Source organism: Oenanthe melanoleuca, chromosome Z (assembly GCF_029582105.1).
Source record: "Oenanthe melanoleuca isolate GR-GAL-2019-014 chromosome Z, OMel1.0, whole genome shotgun sequence".
NCBI classification, from domain to species: Eukaryota; Metazoa; Chordata; class Aves; order Passeriformes; family Muscicapidae; genus Oenanthe; species Oenanthe melanoleuca.
This window is the reverse complement of record NC_079362.1, coordinates 67,770,749-67,792,990: the sequence shown is the minus strand read 5'-3', so window position 1 is coordinate 67,792,990 and position 22,242 is coordinate 67,770,749. Positions and strand designations below refer to the sequence as shown.

The following is a 22,242-nucleotide window of genomic DNA, read 5'->3' as shown; positions in this document are numbered from 1 at the left end:
TATGGCATTGTTCCTGGGGAGTGGACACTCACCCATCACCCTATCACACACCTCAGAGTGCCCCACAGAATCACAGAACCAATTAGGCTGGGAAAGACCTTTGAGTTCATCCGGTCCAACCCATGACCAAACACTTCCCAGATCATGGACTAACTGCCACGTCCAATCTCTCCTTAAACACCTCCAGGGCTGTTGACTCCACCACCTTTTTAAGCTCATCAGGGACTTGCTGTCCCTCTTGCCCCCACCAGTCCCACATGGGGCAGGGCACACCTTAGGCAGGCAGCGCTCTTGGGACGCCTGCACTCCCCTGCATTCCCACAGCACAGCCCCGCTGCTCCAGTACCTTCCAGACACCTTCTCCTCACAATTCCCACCCCAGATCCAGCCCTGCCAAGTGCTTCCAGGACCCTGAACCTCCTTCAGCAAAGAAGGGCGATGGAGCTGGGGAAGGAAGGGTGTGGGACACAAGATGGATGAGGAGCAGCTGTGGGAGGTCAGGGTGTTCAGCCAGGAGGAGGCTCAAATGGAGCCTTACCACTCTCTACAATATAACCTGACAGGCAGATGTAGACGGCTTCGGGTCCCCGGGAGCAAGCGACAGGACAAGAGGACAAAGCCTCCACCTGCACCGGGAGAAGTTTATGCTGGACATTAGGAAGAATTTCATCACAGAAGGAGTGATGGGGCACTGGAATGGGCTGCCCAGAGCAGTTGTGCAGTGACCATCCCCGAAGATATTCCTGGCACACAGTGCCATGGTCTGTTTGATAGGGTGGTGTCCGGTCATAGGCTGGACATGAGCTCAGGGGTCTTTTCCAACCGCATTCACTCAGGAATCCTGCACCACGACAGCCCTGCCTGCGCCGGGGTCCTGAAGGACTGCCGGGCCATGGGGGATGGGGCACGGGCCCTGCGTAAGCCCCAGGCTCCCCCAGAGCGCTGGGTGCCCCCGGCGGTCTCAGAAGCGGCCCCGGCCGCCGTGCCGCCCCGGCCGCTCGCACCCCCGCTCCCCGAGCCCCCGCACCTGGGGGCGGCGGGGGAGGGCGCGCACACCAACGGCCTCAGGCGCGGCTCCTGGGTGACGTCACGCCTTTCCAGAAGATTCCCCCCGGGGATCCCGCCGCCGCCTGCGAGCGCGCGGCCAATCAGAGAGCGCCGAAAGGGCGGTGCTGGCTTGAACTGGCCAATGGAAGGCAGCGATTGGGAGGCGAAGGGGAGAGAGGCGGGCAAGTGAGGGGCGGGCACCCGCCTTCGCCCCGCCTCCCCAGTCAGAGATAGCCAATCAGCAAGGCGCAGTGCGGCGATGGACAGCCCCCCGGGCCAACGGGGGCGTGGCGCGCGCGGGCGGGACTCCCCTGACGTGGCGGCCGGGGGGCGGGGGCGGGGGCGGCCCAGCGAGCGCTCGGCGCCCCGGGACAGCGGGAGCGGTGAGTGCCGGGGGGGCCCCCGACCGCCCCCGCACCCCCACACCGACCCCCGGCCCGGGCTGTGCCCCCGCGCGGTGGCACCGCAGCGCTGGGGGCCAGTCCCGCTGCGCTGCGGGGGTGTCACTGTGGGACTGCCGTGGGGCGACAAGTTGTTGCCGTGGGGCTGGGCGGAATTAGTCCCCGTGTCCCCGGCTCGCTGTGGGGTGGCGGGGCCGTGTCACCCCGCCCTGGGGGTAACAGGCTGTCACTGAGGGGTGGGGCGTCACTCTGCGCCGCGGGGTGACGAGGGGGTGTCACCGCGGGGCTGGGCGGGGGTCGGTCCCCCCCCTCCCCGGGGGTGGCAGGGTGTCCCTGTGGGACCGGCGGGGTCTGGTGCAGTGCCTCGGGGTTAACAGGGTGGGATGAGGGGCAGTGCCCCACCTCGGGGTTAACAGGGTGTCACTGTGGGGTGAGGGGCAGTGCCCCACCTCGGGGTTAACAGGGTGTCACTGTGGGGTGAGGGGCAGTGCCCCATCTCGGTGTTAACAGGGTGTCACTGTGGGGTGAGGGGCAGTGCCCCACCTCGGGGTTAACAGGGTGTCACTGTGGGGTCAGCCTCCTGCCCGAGGGGTGACAGGGTGTTGCTGTGGGCCGTCACCTCTGCGCTGTGTGTTGACGAGTTGTTGCCATGAAGTTGGGTGCTCCTCAGTCCCTCTGCACTGTGGGGTGGTCACATATCTCTATGGGGCTGGGGAGGGTCAGTCCCTCTGCCAAAGGTGACAGGGTGTCACTGCGGGGCTGAGGTGGACAGTCCCTCGGCCCGAAGGGGTGACAGGGTGTCACTGTAGGGCTGGAGGTGATTGGCCCCTCTGTCCATGGGGTGACAGTGTCTCCCTATAGGGCTGGAAAGGGGTTCTTGCCTCGCTGCACCTGTGGGGTAACAGTCTGTCCTGATGTTGGGGCTTAAACCACTGCTTTATGAAGTGGCAGGGTGTCCCCGGGGGCTGGCAGGATCGGCCTCTCTGCTCCAAGGGGTGACTGGGTTTTGCTGTGGCTCTGGGAGCTTAGCCCCTTTGGCCCTTTGTGGGTGGGGAACAGAGGGTAGTCACCCTCTCCTGTAACCATGGGGTGATATGAAGGCTTTGTGGGGCTGAAGGTGGGGGAGGAAGGAGTTGGTGTCTCTGGCTTCTGTGGGGTTCCAGGGTTTCTTGGTGGGGCTGTGGGAAAGGGTTAACTGGGCTGCCCTATCTGGTGACCATGTGTCCTTGTGGGTCTGAAGAGTGTGTCAGGAAGGGGTTAATCCCCCCTAACAGAGATCGTGCATCCAAGTGGGGCAGGGAGAGAGAGGGTAACATCCCCTGCTGTGGGACTTCAGTACAGCCCTGTGGGGCTAGAGAGGGTGGTGAGGTTAGGGTTAATCCCTCTCTCCTGTTTCACTTTGGAGGGAATAATGTGCTCTGTTTGAGCTACGTGGTGTGGCATGGAAGGGGTCAACACCCCTCCACCACCGCACTGGGGCTACCTGTGCATCCTTGTGGGGCTGAACTGGCTGGTGAGAAAAAGTTGGTAACCTCTCACCCAGGTGACAGTAACAGGTTTAGAGGAACCAGCAAGGAAGGGGTTAACCCCTGTCCTCAGTCGAGGTGACAGTGTCTCCTGGGAGGGCTGACCAGGAGGAAAGGGTTAACCCGCTTTCCTCTTGAGGCAGTCAGTGGGTCCCAGTGGGACTTGATCGTGGCAAGGGGTCACCCTGGACCCCTATGGGTCTGTGCACTGGGGCACAACGCCTAAGTGGACCCCCATGTGCATGACAGCTCCTAAAAAGGATAGCGTCTGGGCTTGGGAAGGGAATAAATCCCATCCCTTTGAAGTTCTTAGCCCCACAGTGGGGCTGGGCAGGGGGCATGGGGTGGTGATCTGTGCAGTTAGGGGGTTTAACCCCATCCCCATGCCATTATGAGTATCCTGGTGAGTCTGGAGATGGGGTACCCTACACGGAGAGACAGCATAGGGGGCTTGACCCTATCCGCACAACTGTGAGCAGCTGAATGTGGCTGGAAAGAGGGGAACCTACTTAGGGAGACACTGTGAGGGGCTTGACCCCATCTCCACCCAAGAGCCAGCACCAGATAGGACTGGAAAATGGGGGACCGTGTCGGGTCTTAGAATGGCAAGTGGTGCTCGACACCATCCCCACGCAGGAGGCAGCACTTCGTGGCTGTGGAGATGTGGGACTCTCTCTGGGGAAATTGTGAGCGGGGGTCGTGCTCCGTGCCCACGCAGGAGGCGGCCGCCGGCGGGGCTGGCAGCGGGGGCTGTGCTGGCAGAGGTAGCGAGGGGAGGGTTAACCCCGTCCCCACGCAGGTGCCGGCACCCCAGTGGGGCTGTCGGTGGGGAGGGGGAGGCGGGCGGTGCGTGTGGGGGCTCGGGGAGGGTATGATTCATTGCGGGTAGTCATGACATTGCTGCCTGGTTGCCTGCGGCTGCCATCCAGCACGGGCACGGGTGGCTCTGCTTGCCCCGGCGCGACAAGATCCCCAGCAGCTCCCTGACTGAACCCGGGATACGCTACCATGCCGGCCATCCTGCTCTTCTGGAGCCGCGCCGAGAGGTATGCGCTGCCTCGGCACCCGCGTCCCGCCGAACCCGCCCGGCTCGGAGCCCGCGGGACCGCAGCCCCTGGGGACACCGCGGGATGGGGGCTGTCGCTCGCCCGGCTGGTTTGCTTGCCGCGGGTGGGATGCAAGAGCTACCTGGTGATATCCCCAGTACGGCTGCCTAGTTTTGCTGTAGAGCTTCTGGAGAGGATGCTCTCCGTGGCCTGCGAGTGACGGTGACAGACGAGGGGACGCGGTGGCATTAGCTTTCCTTGGCGTGCCTGAAGGTGACTTCTCAGAACTAGGTTTTGCGCCTTGGGCTCGGGGGACGCACCGTCCCCGTCCCGCTGCCCTGGCACCACGGGGAGCCGCGGACGCCGGGCAGGAGTGCGGCACTCAGATCCCTTCTGCCGGGGCACCGGTGCCGGCGTCCGGTGAGGGGGACACAGGGACCCCCATGCATCCGAACGGGAAAAGCTGGGGAGGTGCACATTGGTTAACGTGACTTTTTTCCATATCAACGCCGCCCTACTTTTCTCCCTACCCGATTCGCCTGGCGGGTGCTCAGCCCTGGGCGTCAGCAGAGTCGTTTCTGGGGACACCGGGGGGCTCCTGGCTGCGCTCCCTGCGCTCCTTGGAGGGGGCTGCGTGGGGGACGTGACGGTGCCAGGCGGCTGGGTGCCTTGAGGCAGCGGAGAAGAGGAGTGCTGACGGATTAAGCAGAGGTGTCTTAATCTGTCGGTTTAACAAGAAAGCGTCAAGAAACCAATTAAAAGGAAAATTACGGCACAGCGAGTGGCTCAATTGAAGGGTCTCTCCGTGCGCGGCTGGGAAGCACACAAAGGACGGCAGCTCCCCGGCGGCACCGCGTCGTCCGGAGGAGCCCTTTCGGAGCCATCCTGGGAGCGAGGTCAGAGCCAACCACGGCTGCCGGGCTGGCGAAGAGCTGCCCTTTGGGTGTGCCGGAGGAGGTGGAGGGGGGGACTCGCCAGCAGAGCATCCCTTGGCGGCGGCGGCATCCCCAGCACGAGGCAGCACCTTTCGCCCCGCCACCCTCCTCCCGCCCTCCAGTGCCTCCCGGCCGGGCACACAACACCTGCCGCCGCCTGCGGACAGCCGCGATGTTTAAAATAAAACTAGAGCCTTTAAAAATGACAGCTTGGACTATGAATGTGTTCATAAAGTTTCGGTAAGTGGGTTTCCGCCCCTCGACCTTGTGTCCTCGTTAAACCATCAGCGCCTGTCCCTGGCATCCTGCGGTGACCTTGCACCCCGAGATGGAACAAAAAAAAACCTTGTGCCGTTGCCAGGGTGGGTTTGTTCCCTTAGATGACTGCCGAGCGGAGGGATTATGTCAAACGATCGCTATTCAGCTGGCGCGCTCGCCCAGCGGTTGCTCGGGCTGATGTCATGTGCGGGGCCGGAACAAAGATTTATTCTTTATTTAATTTTTTTTTTTTTCCTTTCGGTGTGGTTGCAAGAGGAGGATGGAGGCTGGGCTGGCTCGACAGGGCAGGGGAATGCCTGTGGTTTTCACCAGGGCAGGGTGGCCGTGGCTTATCTGGAGACATCTGGTTTGGGAGGGCGATACAGGAATGCCTTTGCCTGCCTGAAACCCCCCACGGCTCCCGAGGGGGTTAAATGGGAAGTCAGGAGAGGATGACTGAGCAGAAGGGGGAGAGGATCGGTGGCAAGGCGCAGCTGATCCCAGAGAGGTGGGAGGGAAGGAGGGAGGCTCTGCGGGGACAGAGTCTTGTTTTATCACCATTGTGCATGTGAGCTGAGCCTCGGGAGTGTGCCTTAACCCACCGGGTCACCCGCCAGCACCTGGTTCTCTCTGGCACGGTAAATCCGGCACCGGGATGCATTTCGGTACAGAAATTCCCTTCCTCGTGCCCAGCCAGAGGAAGAGGTCCTTGGTCAGGTCAGAGGTCCTCATCAGGCATCCCCTGGCCAAAGACCTCTCAGTGGGCAAGTCCAGAGATCTTGTGGGGGGCAGCAGCATTTTGCCAGGACAGGATGTGTTTTCATGGGAAGCGCTGTGGGGTTTTGGCCAGGTGAGGATGTCGCAGTGGTGCTGTCAGGCTGGGCTGTGTGGGGTCAGAGCCAGACACTCTGGTCCCTGGGCAGCAACAGTTGAAGGTTTGTCAGCTCTGTGTTGCTGGAGGTAGGGTGTGGTGACATTGTCTTTAGCAAACTGCTTGATTTGCTCTCCTTGTGGGAAGGAGCAATTGTCATCCCAGTAATGGTCTCAGCCTCCACTGGAGGCTGCTGTGAAGAACCAGGGTGTTAGAGTGATCCTTGGTGGGGAGAATGGACAGGATAGCTCTTGGTTCTCCTGCCTGTTGCTCACTCCAGAGTTTCCTGCATCCTCCCTGCCACTTAGGGAGGGTAAATGAGGAGGTGCATGTGGGCTGGGGGCAGAGCATCCCCCAGCACCTGTGTGGGCTGGGTGCTGTTGGCATCTCTGCACACAGAAGCTGGTATAGAAATGTGTTGGCATCCGGGAGCTGCCACAGGAGACGCTGTCAGATGCTCTTTAAGCCCCCAGGGACCTCCTCCCACCTCTTGTGTGCCGCCTGAGCTGCTGTACAATGTTTGCAGATGCCCCCATCTCCCCTCACTGTGTCCTTCAGGGTGCCTTAGCTCCTCCCCCCGCCTCCATCTACAACAAAGCTTCTCCTTCATGGCTGAAGCAAAAAAGAGCAGAAGTTGGTGGTTTGGATGGAGGTGGCCAAATGTAGGGGCAATTTCCAAGCTCCTGTAGGTGTTCATTGCTCAAGTTATGGCTCAAGGCAAGTGTTGGATGCTTGAAGTGGCTTCCACGTCCTTAGAGTAGCGCCTAGACATGGGTCCTAGGGGAGCACAGCCACCCTTGATTGAGCTGTGGTGATTGGGGGGGGTCCCTCTGTGACTTGTAGTGGGAGCTCATGGATAGAGTAAGGATGGGGAGACCATCTGCTAGCTTGTATGATGGTGAAGAAAAGGGCCAAGGCTCACACCCCATGCCAAAAATCTGTCTGCTGGAGGGGCAGAGTGGGTTGAGGTGGCTCAGGTATGTTTGGAGCAAGGGTGAGGTGAAACCTGGAGTGTAGCAGGGAGCAAGATTTGAGGGGGTGCAGGTCTACTAGAAGCACAGAAAAGCAGGGAGAAGCAGAGTCAGCTCTAAACGTGAGGGGCCAGGCCAGACCAGACCCTGAGGTTCAGGGTGTCAGGTGTTTGCTGTCAGATAATCAAAAGTCAAGGAGCAGTGGGAAACATCCGTGGAGAGGTGTGGGACTCGTTAGCTTTGGCCTGGAGGAGCAGCCCTGCCGTGTCCCCTGGCTGCTCCCTGGGTGGCTGCGACTCCAGCGGTGACTGCGGGATGAATTACAGCCACCGGGTTTTCCATGCCTTAGTATAGACATGGGCATGGCCTCAGCCCCCGCGTGATGGAGCGACTGAGCCCTGAGTTCCTGGCTTGCTGCAAGATCCAGTTGGAGGCTCTCGGGGAGTGCAAGTCAGGCTAGAAAGTGTTGGGGTTTTTTTTAAAACAGAAAAAAGAAAAAAGCCCTCCCACCATCACAAGATGTTTCTGTCTAACGGCTCCGTTCTCTCTCCGCTAAATACAAATTATGGCTCTGACAGCCGGAGGCGCTTATCTCCAGCTGAATGCCAATTGCTTTCAGGAACAAAATGTTTGAAGTTCCTTTAAGGTGAAGGCACAGTGTGGTCCCTGCCACTGCTTTCAGCCTCCAAAACCTGCTGTCATCACCACGACTTGGGTCTTAGGTCCCCAGCTGGGAGAGAACCAGGCAAGGGGATGGACACAGGCCGGCAGCTACATTTGGACATAGCTCAGCCCTCCTGACTCAGCCAGGGGGGACGGACAGGGACGTGGTCCTGGCCTGACGTTAGCAGTGGCGTGGCCCCTATAATAGCACCGTGCCCCAACTTGAGCTCTCTCTCCCTGTCAGCCTCAGAGATGAGTCTGTCCATCCCAGCCTTGGGGCTCAGCGGGATAAAGCCAGAGCTGGGACACATTCTGGCGCCGGGGCTCTGACCTCTGTTGGGAAGCGTGGACTTGAGCTGGCTCTGGTGCTGCTGGCCCGTGGGACACAGGGAGCATCGGCTCCGTGATAAGTGTGTGCCGGTCCCGTCCCCAACTTCCCCTGTGTGATATTCACCTTACGAAGAGCTGTCTTTCTCCTTTCAGGAATAAGTACTCGGCTCCCGGCAGCGTCGCCGTCATGGGGAAGGACTATTACAAGATTTTGGGCATCCAGAGCGGTGCCAACGAAGATGAAATCAAGAAAGCCTATCGGAAAATGGCCCTGAAATATCATCCTGACAAAAATAAAGACCCCAATGCTGAGGAGAAGTTCAAGGAGATTGCAGAGGCTTATGATGTCCTGAGTGACCCCAAGAAACGAGCCGTGTATGACCAGTATGGGGAGGAAGGTAAGGGGATAAGCACTGCCCACTGGGAGGCAAGGATGTGGGGTACAAAAAAGTTTTAGAGGTGGGGGAGGATTTTCACAAAGAGGTGTTTCAGTGTTTTGTGCCTGCTTCTGAAACGGGACTGGTTGCCAAAGAATCAGAGAGAGTGAAGGCTCCACAGGTGTCAGGAATTACCTCTCATCCCACTCCTCCCCAGGCTACTTCACTTTTCCAGTGATTTGTCACCTTGCTTCCTGGGGTGGCTGGGCTCCCCCTGCCCCCTGCCCCAAAACCATGGGTGCCAGCTGAGAAATGGAAGGAGCTCACCTCCTGGGTCATACCTGGGGTAGTTCGTTAGCAGCTCTTTAAATGACCTAAATAACGCAGCAGAGATGTACTGCTCCTGCCCACATTCCCCCTGTAGTTGGGCACTGGTCCCACTGTCCTCCCTGGTACAGGCTGACCTACAGGATTCAAAGCTTTTCCCAATTTAAGTAATAGGCCCTTGTTTTGAAACCAAGTGGCTGCTGTTGTCTGGTGGTTGGCATGGAGGAGGAGGAGGAGGAGAGCTGCTCCAACACAGGCGGCCTTATTAGTCGATGATGGAAGAGTGCAACCCCATTCGAGGAGAGCGCCGAATAGCATCTGCATTAATCAGCCCAGGACTTGGGTGCTTAAAAGAGCAGAAGGTCTGGCAGGAGCAGGCTGCAGGGTGGAAGAGGCAGCTCCTCTCTCAGGCAGGTGCATCCCCTCACAAGCCACCGGCAGGATTAAGCAGCAGTGGGTTAATTGTTGACCTGCTAGTTATGTCAGGGCTGTGATGGATGCACTGGGCACAGTGATTTGCTGCCCTGTAAAATGAGAAGAGACTCTCTCAAGTGGGAAACCAGCTTTTCCCGGGAGGCCTCAATGAAATTGGATGCCTCTCAGGCTGGCGTCATGGGATTAAAGGTGAAACCTCCTGGCTGTACAGTCTATTAGGAATGGGGCTCACTGGGGATTTGGCAAAATCCCCGTCGCCTGCAGGTATCTGAAATAAGAGTGAATTAGGGAAGAGGGTAAGGGGTCTCTCACTGCCCCATCAAGTTAAAGACTGTCTTCCCCCATGTCCCATCAGTGTTGAACCTCTCATGTTCCATGACCTTCCCCACCCCTTCTGTTTCCCATTTTTTTGGGCAATGAAGATCAGCAGTGTGAGGATTTTCAGGGTTCCATGCTGTGTTGGCAAGGTGAAGCAGGAAACCCACCCAGAATACTGACTTCAGCACTCAGAAGAGACCCTCCCCACCAAACTTGTCCTGCTGTGGAAGGGGCCTGGGGGGTTGGGACAAAGGACAGGCTGTCAGAAATAGTCCTTCACTGTCATTGGTGTGCCCTGAAAATAGTCCCTGAGCTAGGCTTGGCTTAACCCTTCCCAACCCTCCTGGTCAAAAATAGCCTTGCAGAGCTTGTGTGGCCTCCTTGAGGGGCACTTATCATGTGCCTTGACTCCTTGGGACTGGGAATGAGTTGCAGTGACTTCAGGCTCAGCCTGGGACCTGGCAGGGGAGTTCTCATGGGAAGGAAGGGTTGCCAGATGATCCAGACCTGGAGCTTATCTGGCATTTTATACAGCCAATGTGCAGGAAGCTGCATGCTGACCTGGAGGTCTGCTCACCTCCACCTGCCTGTAGAATCTCTGAGAGTGGAGAAGATCTCTAAGATAATTTAATGAAGCACTGCCATGTTCACCACTGACCTGTGTCCCTAAGTGTCACATCTGCACACCTTTTTAACACTTCAAGAATGGTGACTCCATCACTTCCCTGGGCAGCCTGTTCCAAAGCCTGGCCGACTTTTCTGTGAAGAATTTTTTCCTAATATCTGGTTTCAGAGACAAGGCTATTGGGGTAGGAAGGAGCCTGCTCATGGGGAAAATGGAGATGGGCTAATCAGGGTATGTTTTAAATCAAAATTAGATTAATTGGGTGGAGAAAATCAAAGAGGTCCTTCAGTAGGGATAAAGGGAACAAAACCTGAACAGATTCTGAGCTTGCAGGGTGTAGGGGTAGGACTGTGTGTCATGGGTGGAGATGGTGCCTTCATGGTGGTTGTGCCGGAGGGGTGATCTGCATGCTCAGGAGAGGGTGGAAAAACTCCCTGGAGGTGGCAGAGGCCATTCTCCCACCTGGGCAGTGCGGTCCTTGCAGAGCACTGCCCTACAGACAGCATTCATGTCTCCTCTTCCTCCTTCTCTTCCAGGTCTCAAAACTGGAGGTGGCTCTTCAGGTGGCTCAGGGAACACCTTCCACTACACCTTCCATGGAGACCCTCATGCCACCTTTGCCTCCTTCTTTGGAGGCTCCAACCCTTTTGACATCTTCTTCGCCAGCAGCCGCTCCCGGATGTTCAACGGCTTTGACCAGGAAGACATGGATATGGATGATGACGACGACCCTTTCAGTGCCTTCGGCCGGTTTGGCTTCAACGGCATCAATGGGGTTCACCGGCGGCACCAGGAGTCCCTGCACACGCGGAGGAAGGTCCAGGACCCACCTGTCATCCACGAGCTCAAGGTGTCCCTGGAAGAGATCTACCACGGATCCACCAAGAGGATGAAGATCACTCGCAGAAGGCTCAATGCTGATGGCCGGACCATGCGGACTGAGGACAAGATCCTAAACATTGTCATCAAAAGGGGTTGGAAGGAGGGAACCAAAATCACATTCCCCAAAGAAGGGGATGCCACTCCAGACAACATCCCTGCAGATATTGTCTTCATCCTCAAGGACAAGCCTCACTCGCACTTCAAGAGAGATGGGACGAACGTGATCTACACGGCGAACATCAGTCTTAAAGAGGTGAGTAGGGGTGGTAAATCCCATGGGATGTGAGGTGGCACTCATTCATGGCATTTGGGTCCAAGATGGGAGTTAGTCCTTCTGCTTTGGATAGGAAGGAACAGGTAGGTCACAAGAAAGGAGCTGCAGAAGCCAACTTGGTCTTGGCTTTGGAGGTGCTTGACTTCCATGCCAGATGTGGGACACTGATGCAACGGTCCCTGCTGAACACACCTCACTTCTTGAGCCAATTCAGTGGTATTTACCCTTTTCCTGCCTTCTCCATGTGTCTTGTTTTTCTGTTTTAGCATAGGGTATTCATATGTGGAATGAAGGCCACATCCTCTGTAGGAACAAGGGAAAACCCAGGTTGGGCGGCATCAGCCTGATTCCTGCTTTTCTTGTAACTGAGCCCACTGTGCTTAGTGGGCAGAGAGCAGTGTGCTTGGGCAGAGAGCAGGATTACGTGAAGGAAAGTGATCCCTTGCCCTCTCTGAGCAGTGCTATAGCTGTATTTTGTTTCTGGCTTTCCCTGATAAGCAACCAAATAAATTAAATACCCAGGCAATAAGTAAAACTCAATACTTCCAGGCTGCCAGTCCTAGAGGTCACAGTGAGGCTGGATGGGTGCATCAGATCATCCAGCAGTCTGCACAAAGGTGGAAGAGAAAAGGGGAGATTATCTCAGTACAAGATGTGCTGTTCACCACTGCTGCTGTAAAGCTACCTTTTAATAAATCCCAGCTGGCAGCTGCATTTAACGTTGACGTTTTTGGCAGCTGCCATTTGCTGTTCCTTTCAGACGGTAGACGCTGTCTGTCTTCTTAATGAGCTGATTTTTTTTTTTCCTTCCCGAAGGCAGATTTATGTTCTCAAATGTGTTTAATAGAAATAAGCTCAATGGGCCAGACCTGAGGCAGGAAAACGTGATCTTGTGAAGTGTGCCAGGAAGCCAGGAGAGCTCTACCGTGGCTCTGCATCCCAGCTTGGGCTGTGACCGGGTGTACTGGGGGCAAAAAGCACGTAGGCGAGGCAGAGCTGGGCACTCCTGAAGCAAACTCAGCTCCATTTAACTTGCAGACTCAGGAGCAGAGTTTCCCTTACAGTGCAAAATACAGAGGTTTATTCCCACAGTAGCTGATTCTCCTGGCTGATCCAGAAATACTTGGAAGAGACTGCCTTATTTATGGAGCTGTGTATGCCATATCTCAGATATTTCCTTCTGTTCATTCCTCTTATCTCTAAAGTTAACCCTGACCTGGCTGTGCTGATACCCAGACCATGTTAGCCCAACTTTGTACACTGGTCAGGCTGGAACTTGGAAGGACTCTTGCCTGGAGTTGACTTATAAGCAGCAACTGGAGAAACGGGCTCCAGCTCCTTGTACTGGTGAACTAGAAGTGTTGGACACCTGTGAGCTCTGTGAGCAAGGCCTTCATGCTGGCAGTGGGTTTGCACAATGCACACGCAAAGCAGAAAATTGATGGTCCAGACAAATTCCTTGTCTCTTTCAGCTGGAATTTCTGGTCTCTAACCTTCCCCAGCACAAGCCCAACATGCTGGGCATCCTCATGGAGCTGCTGGTCTGCCTGTCATCCCCAGCCTGCTGCTTGCCAGGGCAGTGTGAAACTCTGCTGCGTTTGTCTTCCAGGAAAAGAAGTTCCTTAAGTGCTCTGGAGCATGAGCAGATGCTGGGAGCTCTCCAGTTCTGTATGCTACCACCTCAGTGTGTGACAGAGCACAATTTTTCCATCTCTTCAGGCTCTGGCTGTAGCCTTAGGTCTCTCCTTGCACATTCTGCCTTGCAAGGCTGCCTTTTCTAGCCCAGGTTTTAGTCTCTGCCACTGCCATGAGAGAACTTAGTGCCATCAGGAAAGCTGGCAGGTGATGGGTGCTGGAGGGCCCTCCCAGCCCTCAAATCCTGGTCCTACTGCGTGCTTGGCCAGGGCACTGCAGGCTTTTTGCCACCTGTCTGCTGCAGAATCACAGATGTAGGAGTAGCTTTTCCAGGGATTCGTTGTCTTCCTTCCTAAAATCAGAGGCGTGTGCCAGATCGGAGAGCTGCAGGGGGGAGGAGACACACAGCTCCACCAGCAGCTGCCTCTGCCAGGAGGCAGCGCTGCCGGCGGGGCGTCGTTTTCCCCCTGGCTGCTGCCTAATGCCTGCCCTCGGCACCATCCCCGCTTTGCATCCTTTACCTGGCGTCACCTTCCCCGAAGCATCCGCGCTCGGCTCATCCCGGCCGGGACGCGGCCAGTGGCGACGCCCGCCCCGGCAGCTTCGCTGCGGGCGGAGGAGGACCCAGCAGTGACCTAGATAAAACTCTGCTCGCACAGCACAGCGCTCAAACCCAGGGTGATTTCATCCCCAGGGATAAACCAAGCCTCTTTCTAGGATGCGGGGTAGCTCCCGTGGTTACTGGTGTTACTTCAGCAACCGCTTTCCCAAATGCCAGCAAAGTTGAGCAAGAAGAATGAAAAACAGGGACATACGGCGGAGGAGCGATCGCCTCGGATTCTTGCGTCTTGGCTCTGGGAAGGAAACATTAAGATCCTGTCTGCCTTCGCTGTTACCGCCCGCTTCTGCTCACATCTCTGCCTGCTTTCCCCATCCACGTGTTTGCACAAGGAGTTCTTGTTCTCCTTTCTGTTTTGTGGCTGGAGGTGTCCTTTCTTGGCACTCTGTGCTGGGCACCAGCGAGCAGGAGGGCTTTGGCATCCTTGCCTGAATGCACAGCACAAACTCCTTGGTGTGGGGAGATTGTCCTTTGTTTCCCCCTCAACCTGCTGGAGATCAGCCAAGCACCTGCTGCGCACAGAGCTGGTGATGGCATCCTCCTGCAGGCTGAAGACTTAATCCCTGGAGGACATCCTCTCCAGGAGGAGGCCTGTGCAGATGAGCCATGCAAAGGGGACAGGACCATGTCGCCTGTTCTCCACGCAGAGACCCCAAACCAGCTCTGGCACAGATCCCTCTGCAAACCCTCTGGTTCAAAGCCTTGGTTCAGCTGCAGAATTCCCATCCATCATCTCAGAGCCAGTGGCCAGCATGAGATGTTTCTTCTGGTGCCTGTTGCTGCTCGGCATTTGGAGGCTTTTCCTAGGGAGGGGAATGCAGAACATTCCCCCACCAACCCCAGAAACTGCAATTGCATCTTTCTCCGCTCCCCTTGCAGGGTGTTTTAGGAGGGCTGGGACCCACAGGGACAAACCTGTGTCAGCCCCCACATGAAGCTCAAGGCTATAGCTCAGCAAGCCCCCAGCCCCCACCCCCTTCCAGAAGCATCGTTCTGCAGTCCTCTCAGCCCTTGCCGAAAGCCTGGAGACGATCCTGCCCACATATACGACAGAGCTGTCTGAGTTATTTAAGGACACAAGGATTTTCTTGCTGCATTCCCACATCACGTGGCTTGCCAATGCAGGCCGGTGTGCGGCTGCTGCTGGGGGCTGGGGTACAGCAGGGTGGCACCCCCACACCGGCTCCTGGCTGTGCAGTGGGGTAGGAGATGGGAACCAGCCTCCCCAGCTCCCAGGGAAGCTCAGTGCCACACCATTGTCCCATCCTGGCACAGACATGTGGGGGCTGTCAGGGACGGGGACGGGACGTGGGACATGGGACATGGGCTGTGCTATAGATAACCCCAGCACCGGGCAGAGCTGCCGTGCTCTGGAGGGTGACAGCTGATGGGCTGTGGCAGCATCCCATGATCTCAGCTGGATTTTCGGCTGCCTAAGGCTGGGCGACGAGGCTGGAAAGGGGCTAAATTTAGCCTGTGCTGTTGCTGTGGGTGGCTGGGTGTTTGCTGGTGGTGCCTTCTGGGCAGGCCAGGGGGTGGGGAGGAGAGTCCTTCCCACCATGAGAGCTGGGGCACCCCTTTTCTGGGGCACCCCTCTCCTGCATGGCTGCTGCAGCCCAGTTCACAGTGGTTGGGCCAGGCTGGTGCCAGCAGAGAGCTGTGCTCGCGCTGGTGAGCATCACACAACGCTCTTGGGCAGCATCCAAAGGGAGCTGGGCGGTTCAGCTGGGGGAGCAGCCAGTGGGGGGACAGGGTGTAGCTGTCGGGATGCTTTGGGGTGCCAACCCCACCTGATGGCTGTTCCCTCTTGCTCCCTCAGGCCTTGTGCGGCTGCACCGTGAACATTCCCACCATCGACGGACGGGTGATCCCGCTCCCCTGCAACGACATCATCAAGCCAGGGACAGTGAAGAGACTACGTGGGGAGGGGCTGCCCTTCCCCAAGGCCCCCAGCCAGAGAGGAGACTTGATCGTGGAGTTCAAAATCCGCTTCCCGGACAGAATAGCTCCCCAGACAAGACAGATCCTTAAGCAGCACCTCCCATGCTCCTAGAGCCCAGGGACTCTCCTCCAAAGCAGCAATACTCCAAACGCATGTGCCACAGCACCTGGCCTGCACAGAGCCAAGGTGTCACAGCACTTTTAAATGCAAAAAAAAACAAAAAACCAACCCCTCACACTACTTGTTTCCCCCAAAAACCCCATCCGACCCACCCCCTATCCATCCTTCTTGGCCGGTTTTTTACTCCAACAGGGAGATTTCTGTCTGCCACAGCTCTCCCAGTGCCAGATCTTTTCTTTCTCCCCAGAGGTCCATTTTTTTTTGCCTCGCACAAGCGAGAGCCGTGGGCCATTTGCCCGGGGAGGTGCGTCGTGTTGTGGGTTTTTTATGTCACCTGCTTTTCAGGCCACTCTTCCCACAAGAAGCTGGGCTTGTCGGGGTCCGGCGCTGTGTAAATAGGGCTCCGCAGGATCTGGCCTCCCCGCTGCTGGTTTTTCTCTTCCCCTCTTTGATACTTGCTGCTGTTTGGGGTCCCGGCTGTACCGCGGTGCCCATCACTCCCGCCTGCGGTGGCCCCCCCAGTAGCCGGACAATTTCTCACCTGGGGCCACGGTACCAACTCCAGCCGTGGTCCGCTCTCCTGTGCCAAGCCTACACCGAGCCTCGGCTGTGCCAAACAATGGAGCACGTGGGGATGGTCCATCCAGCCTCCTGCCCCTGCCTGGGGATGTCCCCCGTGCCCCTGGGCAGCACTGGCCTGCCCCTGCTGCCCACAGGGCCCCAGCCAGCAGGAGGAGGGGGGAAAGCCCAGGGTGGAGCTTTCTTTTATCAGATGTGTTGAGTTTGCATTGCTGCTTTTATTTTTTAAATACATATATATAGAGCTCATTAGATAAACTTCGTAAAGGTTTTTCTCTGCCTGTATTGGGGATACTGGCCTGACGCACCCAGACTTTTTTTTGAAAGGGGGATGATTCAGCCACACGAACAGCAAACCCCCGGAGTGGGGTTGTGTGTGCGTGTAGCACTAATCTGGGTGCAAAAGCAGAGCCAAGCGTGAGCAGAGCTGTGGGTTTCACTAGTGTTTCAGGTCAAATTAGGGATTCTAATAAGAAGAGAGAGGCGTGTGTATATATTTTTCTACAGGGACAATTCATTCAGGAGGTGTTTCTGGACATCAGGGCGGAGCTGGGACGTGCATGAGGCAGTCTGTTTAGTGGCTACATTTTCAAATACTGTATTTTTTTAAAACCTTTGGATTTCCATCAGGAGAATTTTTATATTTCTTACCTTTCTCAGCCCACTCTGCCTCATGCCCATTTTTTTTCCCCAGGAAAGGGCTGCTGTGGAGTGGGAGGCACGTTCTACCTGGCTTTGTACAGCTCCTCTTTCACCTCAGCACTGCCAAGAAAACCCCTGCCAAAATATTCCCCCAGGCCCCAGGAATCTTTTTGGTTTTTTTTTGTTTTTGTTTTTTTTTGGTTTTTTTTGTTTTTTTTTTTTTTGTTTTAGTTCCTTAAATAAAAAAATCTGCTGACTTGAAGCAGGGGGTCCCTTGGTGTGGGGGGGCTGTGCATGGGGTGGCCTTGGGGCTGGGGTTGCAGCTGTACAGTGTTACCCTGTGGGGTGAGGAGACCTGTGAGGTGCTGCTGAATCAATCACTCGCTTTGGCCAGCGAGGGGAGGCCACTGGTTCCCTCCACTGGTCCCTGTGGAGTTCAATGTGGAGAAATGTGGTGGACGAGAAGACAGGCCAGCACGCAGATGCAGGCTGATTTGTTTTTCTCAGTTACAATGAGACCTGAATGTTTTATAGTGGGGTTTTTTGTAATTTTCTTCTTTTTTTTTTTTTTTTTTTTTTTTTTTGTAATGTCGGTATTGAGAGAAATAAAGAAGTATTTTGAAAAATATACACTTTCTTGGGGTGTGTTGTGGTGGGAGGTGCCAAGCTGGGTTCCAGCAGACAGTGGGCAGAGGGATCTGTGCCAGTCATTGCCAGCACCACCCTGGCCAGGCGCCCTTGAGGCAGGGAGAGGAAATAAAAATCTGTTTGTTTTGGTACTTGGTGCACAGGACCTTCAGTGCCCGATGGCAAGGAGAAGAGAATGAATAAATGACCTGATGGGTCACAGAATGGCTGCTCCTCTCATGCATGGCCTCGGTTGTGCTGACCACATTGCCAAGGATTGGGAGCAGTGCTGGTGAGGGGCTTTGTCCCCTCAGGGCTCTGGGATATGGCTAACATGGGCAGTGGGATGGGCACTGAAGGGCTGCAGGGGGAGGCTGGAGAGAGCAGTGCCCATCTCAGAAGGGCTCTGGGGCAGGGTGAGAGCCAGAAGCATTACTGGCACCCATGGAAAGTGCTGCTGATGCCAGGGAATGTTTGCACAGTGCTCCCATCAGGAGTAGTGCACAGGGACAGGAGATGAGACCAAAACCCATGGGTCTTGTGCCCAGCTCTCAAGTACAGTGTGTAGCTTGAGAGGCTTTGATTTTGGGTGAGAATAGTCAATAAATTAAACTGGATGATGTTAATTGCAACAGAGTACTGCATGTAGTTTCCTTGCCACTGTATGCCCATCACCATCACTGGGCACCTTGCCTCTCTAAATTTGGGAATCTTAAACCAACTGTCCTTTGATTGCCACATTAGTGAAGGATGAGCTTTGGTGAAACCAGCCAAGCCCAGCAGTGATGGAATCAGAACTGATTTCTACATGTGACACTACCACACACCATCTTTCCTGCCCTGAAAGACTCTCAGGACAGGTGAAGCCCGAGGTCATGAACTAAACAACCTCAAAGAACTTTTGTAGGGATGATCCATTGACAGGGGAAATGATGCCATCACAGAATTAAAGAATGATTTGTGCTTGGAGGGACCTTTAAGCTCATCTCATTCCAAACCCTGACACCTTCCACTAGACCAGGTTGCTCAAAGCCCCATCAGACCTGGCCTTCAGCATTTCCAGTGATGGGGTATCCACAGACTTTCTGGGCAACATGTGCCAGTGTTTCACATCCTGACAATAAAGAATTTCTTCCTGATATCCAATGTAAACCTACCCTCTTTCACTTTGAAGCTATTATTCTTTGTCCTGTCACTACATCCTTTTGTCAAAAACCTCTCCCCATCCATCTCTTTAGGCAGTGGAAGGGATAAAAAGACTGGTATCAGAAGTCAGGAAGGTTGATGGGGTATTTGGCATACCAATATGTAGGGGATATTGGTATGCAGCAGGGGATCTGGAATAATGTAAATGGTATGGAGTAAGTGGTGGTTTCAGCTGGGATAGAGTTCATTTTCTCCCTCGTAGCTGTTTCAGTGCAGTGATTTGGATTCAGTATGACAATAATGTTGATAACACACTGATGGTTTCTGTTGTTCCTCAGCAAAGCTTACCCTAACTCAAGGACTGTTCAGTTTCCCATGCTCTGCCAGTGAGCAGGTGTGCAAGAATCCAAGAGGGAGAATGGCCAGGAGAGCTGACCCAAACTGCCCAAAGGTATATTCCATACCATAGAACATCATAGCCAGTGTATAAACTGTGGGGAGAGTGAGTGAGTGGCTGCATGGCACTTAGTGACCTCAACAGTCCTTTCTGGTGCCCAATGAGAGCCCAGAGGGTGGAATAATAATAGATCTGAGCAGAGCCTGTTCAACCAGGTTCGTTACAAGTAGTTGCTATATTAGTTTAATAGTTTCTAGTCACAAAGTTGTTTTGTTTACACTCAAAGTTCCTGTGCATGTGCTTCCAGGAGCACCTTGCTTGGTGTGTGTTCCCTGTGGTGACACTGATCCTCCGTGGGGCCTGGGTGACTTGTTCTTTGCAGTAGTGGCTTATAGGAGTCTCTAAGTGCCGCATCTACACCATTCCTGAAAGTTTCCAAGAGGTTATACAGATCTGGTTCTTAGGAACATGGTTCAGTGGTGAACTTAATATTGCTGGGTTAATTGTTGGACTTGAGAACCTTAGAGGTCTTTTCCAACCTAAGCATCCTGTGGTTTGATGATACACATCTTTTAAATATCCCCAGGGATGCACTAAGGCCATGGCAGCCTGTTTCAATGCTTGACAGCACCTTCCATGAAGAAGTTTATCCTAATATTCAACTTAAACCTCCACTGGCACAACCTGAGACCATTTCCTCTTGTCCTGTCACTTGCTGCATGGGAGAAGAGACTGACTACACCCTCCTTTCAGGTCACTGTAGAGAGTGGTCATGTTCCCCTTGAGTCTGTTTTTCCCCAGGATAAACACCCCCAGCTCCCTCAGCTGCTCCAGACCCTTCCCCAGCTCTGTTCCCCTCCTCTGGACTCACTCCAGCACCTCGTGGTCTTTCTTTTTATGAGGGAGCCCAGAACTGGACACAGCACTTGGAGCATGGTCTCCCCAGTGCCCAGCACAGAGGGGCAGTCACTGCCCTGGTCCTGCTGGCCACACCATTGCTGATACACTCAGGATGTCCTTGGCCTTCTTGGCCACCTGGGCACACCCTGGCTCATGTTCAGCTGCTGCTGATCAGCATCCCCAGGGCCTTTCCCACTCAGCAGCTTTCCAGCCACCTTGCCCAGCCTGGAGCTGCAGGGGTTGCTGTGATCCAGGTACAGGACCCAGAACTCGGCCTTGTTGAGCTTGACACCATTGGCCCTGGCCACATGGATCCATTGGTACAACAGAATCTCCATTTGTGAGACAAATCTGATACAAGCACTCAGCATTGCCATTCCCTCTGTATTTCGGGAGCCATCTGTTGGGAGCTCTTCATAACTGCACCTTCGGCCTTTTTCATTGGAGAATCAAACTAGGACAGAAACATTTTCCTACATCTCCCTTCTTTCACAGAATCAGTCATAAAAAAGGTTTGGGTTGTAAGGGATCTTAAAGCTCATCTCATTCCAAGCCCCCTGCCATGGACTGGGACACCTTCCACTAAACCAGATTGCTCAAAGCCCCACTCAGCCTTGAGCATTTCTAGGGATGGGACATCCACTTCTATAATTCCTTCCTGCCTTGCCTCTTTGAAAGTCCTCCATTCCCCTGGGCTGGTAACAGCAGGCATCCTTTTAGGGAAGAGGGATGAGACAGGGGTACCTGGTGGTTCCACCTGTGGGAATATGGAGAGGACACAAGAACGTGGGAAAGAAAATCTACCTTGGCCATAGAGAAACAGATTTCCTGAGGAGAACAATCACAGATGAGGGTTCTTCCAGAGTACTTGCTGCCCAGTCTCCAGTGGGTAGTTTCCCAGACAGATTCAAAGGATACAATATCCCTGATCCTATGGCAAGCATGAAGCTGCGTCAGGGGAGATTTAGGTTGAAAAGGTTTTTCACCCAGAGGGGTTGATGGGCATTGGAACAGCTCCCCAGGGAAGTAGTCTCAGCACCAAGCCTGACAGAGTTCAAGTGTTGGGGCAATGCTCTCAGGCACATGGTGTGTCCCTAGAGGTGTCCTGTGCAGGCCCAGCAGTTGGACTGGATGGTCTTAATGGGTCCGTTCCAACTCAGGGTGTTCTGTGATTCCATTTCTACAAGAAGTGAGTTGCAAATTCAATGAACAGGACTAGAAGGGCCCTGCCTCTGTCTCACACAGTGCACCCTAAGTCATGGAGCTACACAGGGAAGAAACAATACATGTTTCTGGAGAGACAAAGGAACTTTTCAGTGCCCTGTGCTCTGCCGGTGAGCAGGTGCACAAGAAGCCAGGAGGGAGCATGGACAGGAGAGCTGATCCAAACTGGCCAAAGAGATACTCCATGCCACAGAACATCCTGCCCAGTGCATCAACCAGAGGGTTGTGGCAGGTGGGCTGTGAATAAGCAGCTGAGTGGTACTGGTTTGCCAGCTGGGGTCAAACCTCCAGAGGAGGAGATGCTCCTGGAACAGGAACATCCATAGGGAAGTGACACACATGGGGCAGGAAGCATCAGTGGGGAGGGCACATCCCTAGTCAGGGGATGCCCATGGAAGAGGGATGCCCTCAGGACAAGGACAGCCATGGGGAGAGGATGCACACGGCCTGGGGGGCTCAAGGGGAAGGGATATCCTGGAGGCCAGTGATGCCAATGGAGCAGGGATACCCATAGCACATCCATGCCTGCCTGGAACAGGATGGGCCCCTGCTGATTGGAGCACCTGCTGGGCCTAGAGGGTTTTGGGGTGGTGCAGGAGGGTCCTAGCCTTTAGGATCAGGGACCAGCCTCTAACCCCAACACTGTGGCCTGAGAGTGGTTTCTCACCCTGCATAAAGTGTGGCTGGACTGTGGCTCCTATCAAGTCCAGTGGTCGCCATGGGGCCTGGCTGTAGGGGCTGTAGGGGGCTGAAGGGGCTCTGGGGCCACAGGTGGAACCCAGGGGGGCACAGGGAGGTGCTGATCATGTCAGCAAAGGAAGAGGATGCCATCAGCTTCCCTCTCATTAATGCCCCTCCACAGCAAGCCTGAGCCAACAGCATCTTCCTCCCTCCAGCACCTTTGGGAGCTGCCCAGTCCCCACAGTAAGGAGGGTGCTGCAGAAAGGCTCTCACCTGGCAGTGACTGGCCAGGATCTCTGCTGGAGAAGTCCTGAAAGGGGGAGGGCTGGGGCCTAACCCAGTCCTTGGTACCAACTGCTTGCCTGGGAGTGCTGATCTGGAGGACAGCCTCAGCCCTCCCACCAGGTCCACACAGCCTCAGAGCAGGGGTAGATGCTCTTGGAA

At 55.4% G+C, this 22,242-nt stretch overlaps 1 protein-coding gene across 4 annotated transcripts; it reads left to right on the top strand.

The window, feature by feature from the left end:
• Nucleotides 1–1,353: 1,353 nt before the first annotated feature.
• Nucleotides 1,354–17,444, top strand: DNAJB5 (DnaJ heat shock protein family (Hsp40) member B5). Of its 4 annotated transcripts, none has more exons than XM_056514332.1 (4): nucleotides 1,354–1,430; nucleotides 8,202–8,446; nucleotides 10,667–11,265; nucleotides 15,360–17,444. In XM_056514332.1, the coding sequence occupies exons 2-4, from the start codon at nucleotides 8,236–8,238 to the stop codon at nucleotides 15,591–15,593; spliced, it is 1,044 nt and encodes a 347-aa protein (XP_056370307.1). In that variant the 5' UTR covers nucleotides 1,354–1,430; nucleotides 8,202–8,235; the 3' UTR covers nucleotides 15,594–17,444. The 4 variants fall into 4 exon arrangements, with proteins under 4 accessions (XP_056370307.1, XP_056370305.1, XP_056370304.1 ...); XM_056514330.1 differs by lacking the exon at nucleotides 1,354–1,430 and adding an exon at nucleotides 3,688–4,020; XM_056514329.1 differs by lacking the exon at nucleotides 1,354–1,430 and adding an exon at nucleotides 3,883–5,195 and having other exon boundaries at nucleotides 15,360–17,373.
• The last annotated feature ends 4,798 nt before the right edge of the window (nucleotides 17,445–22,242 follow it).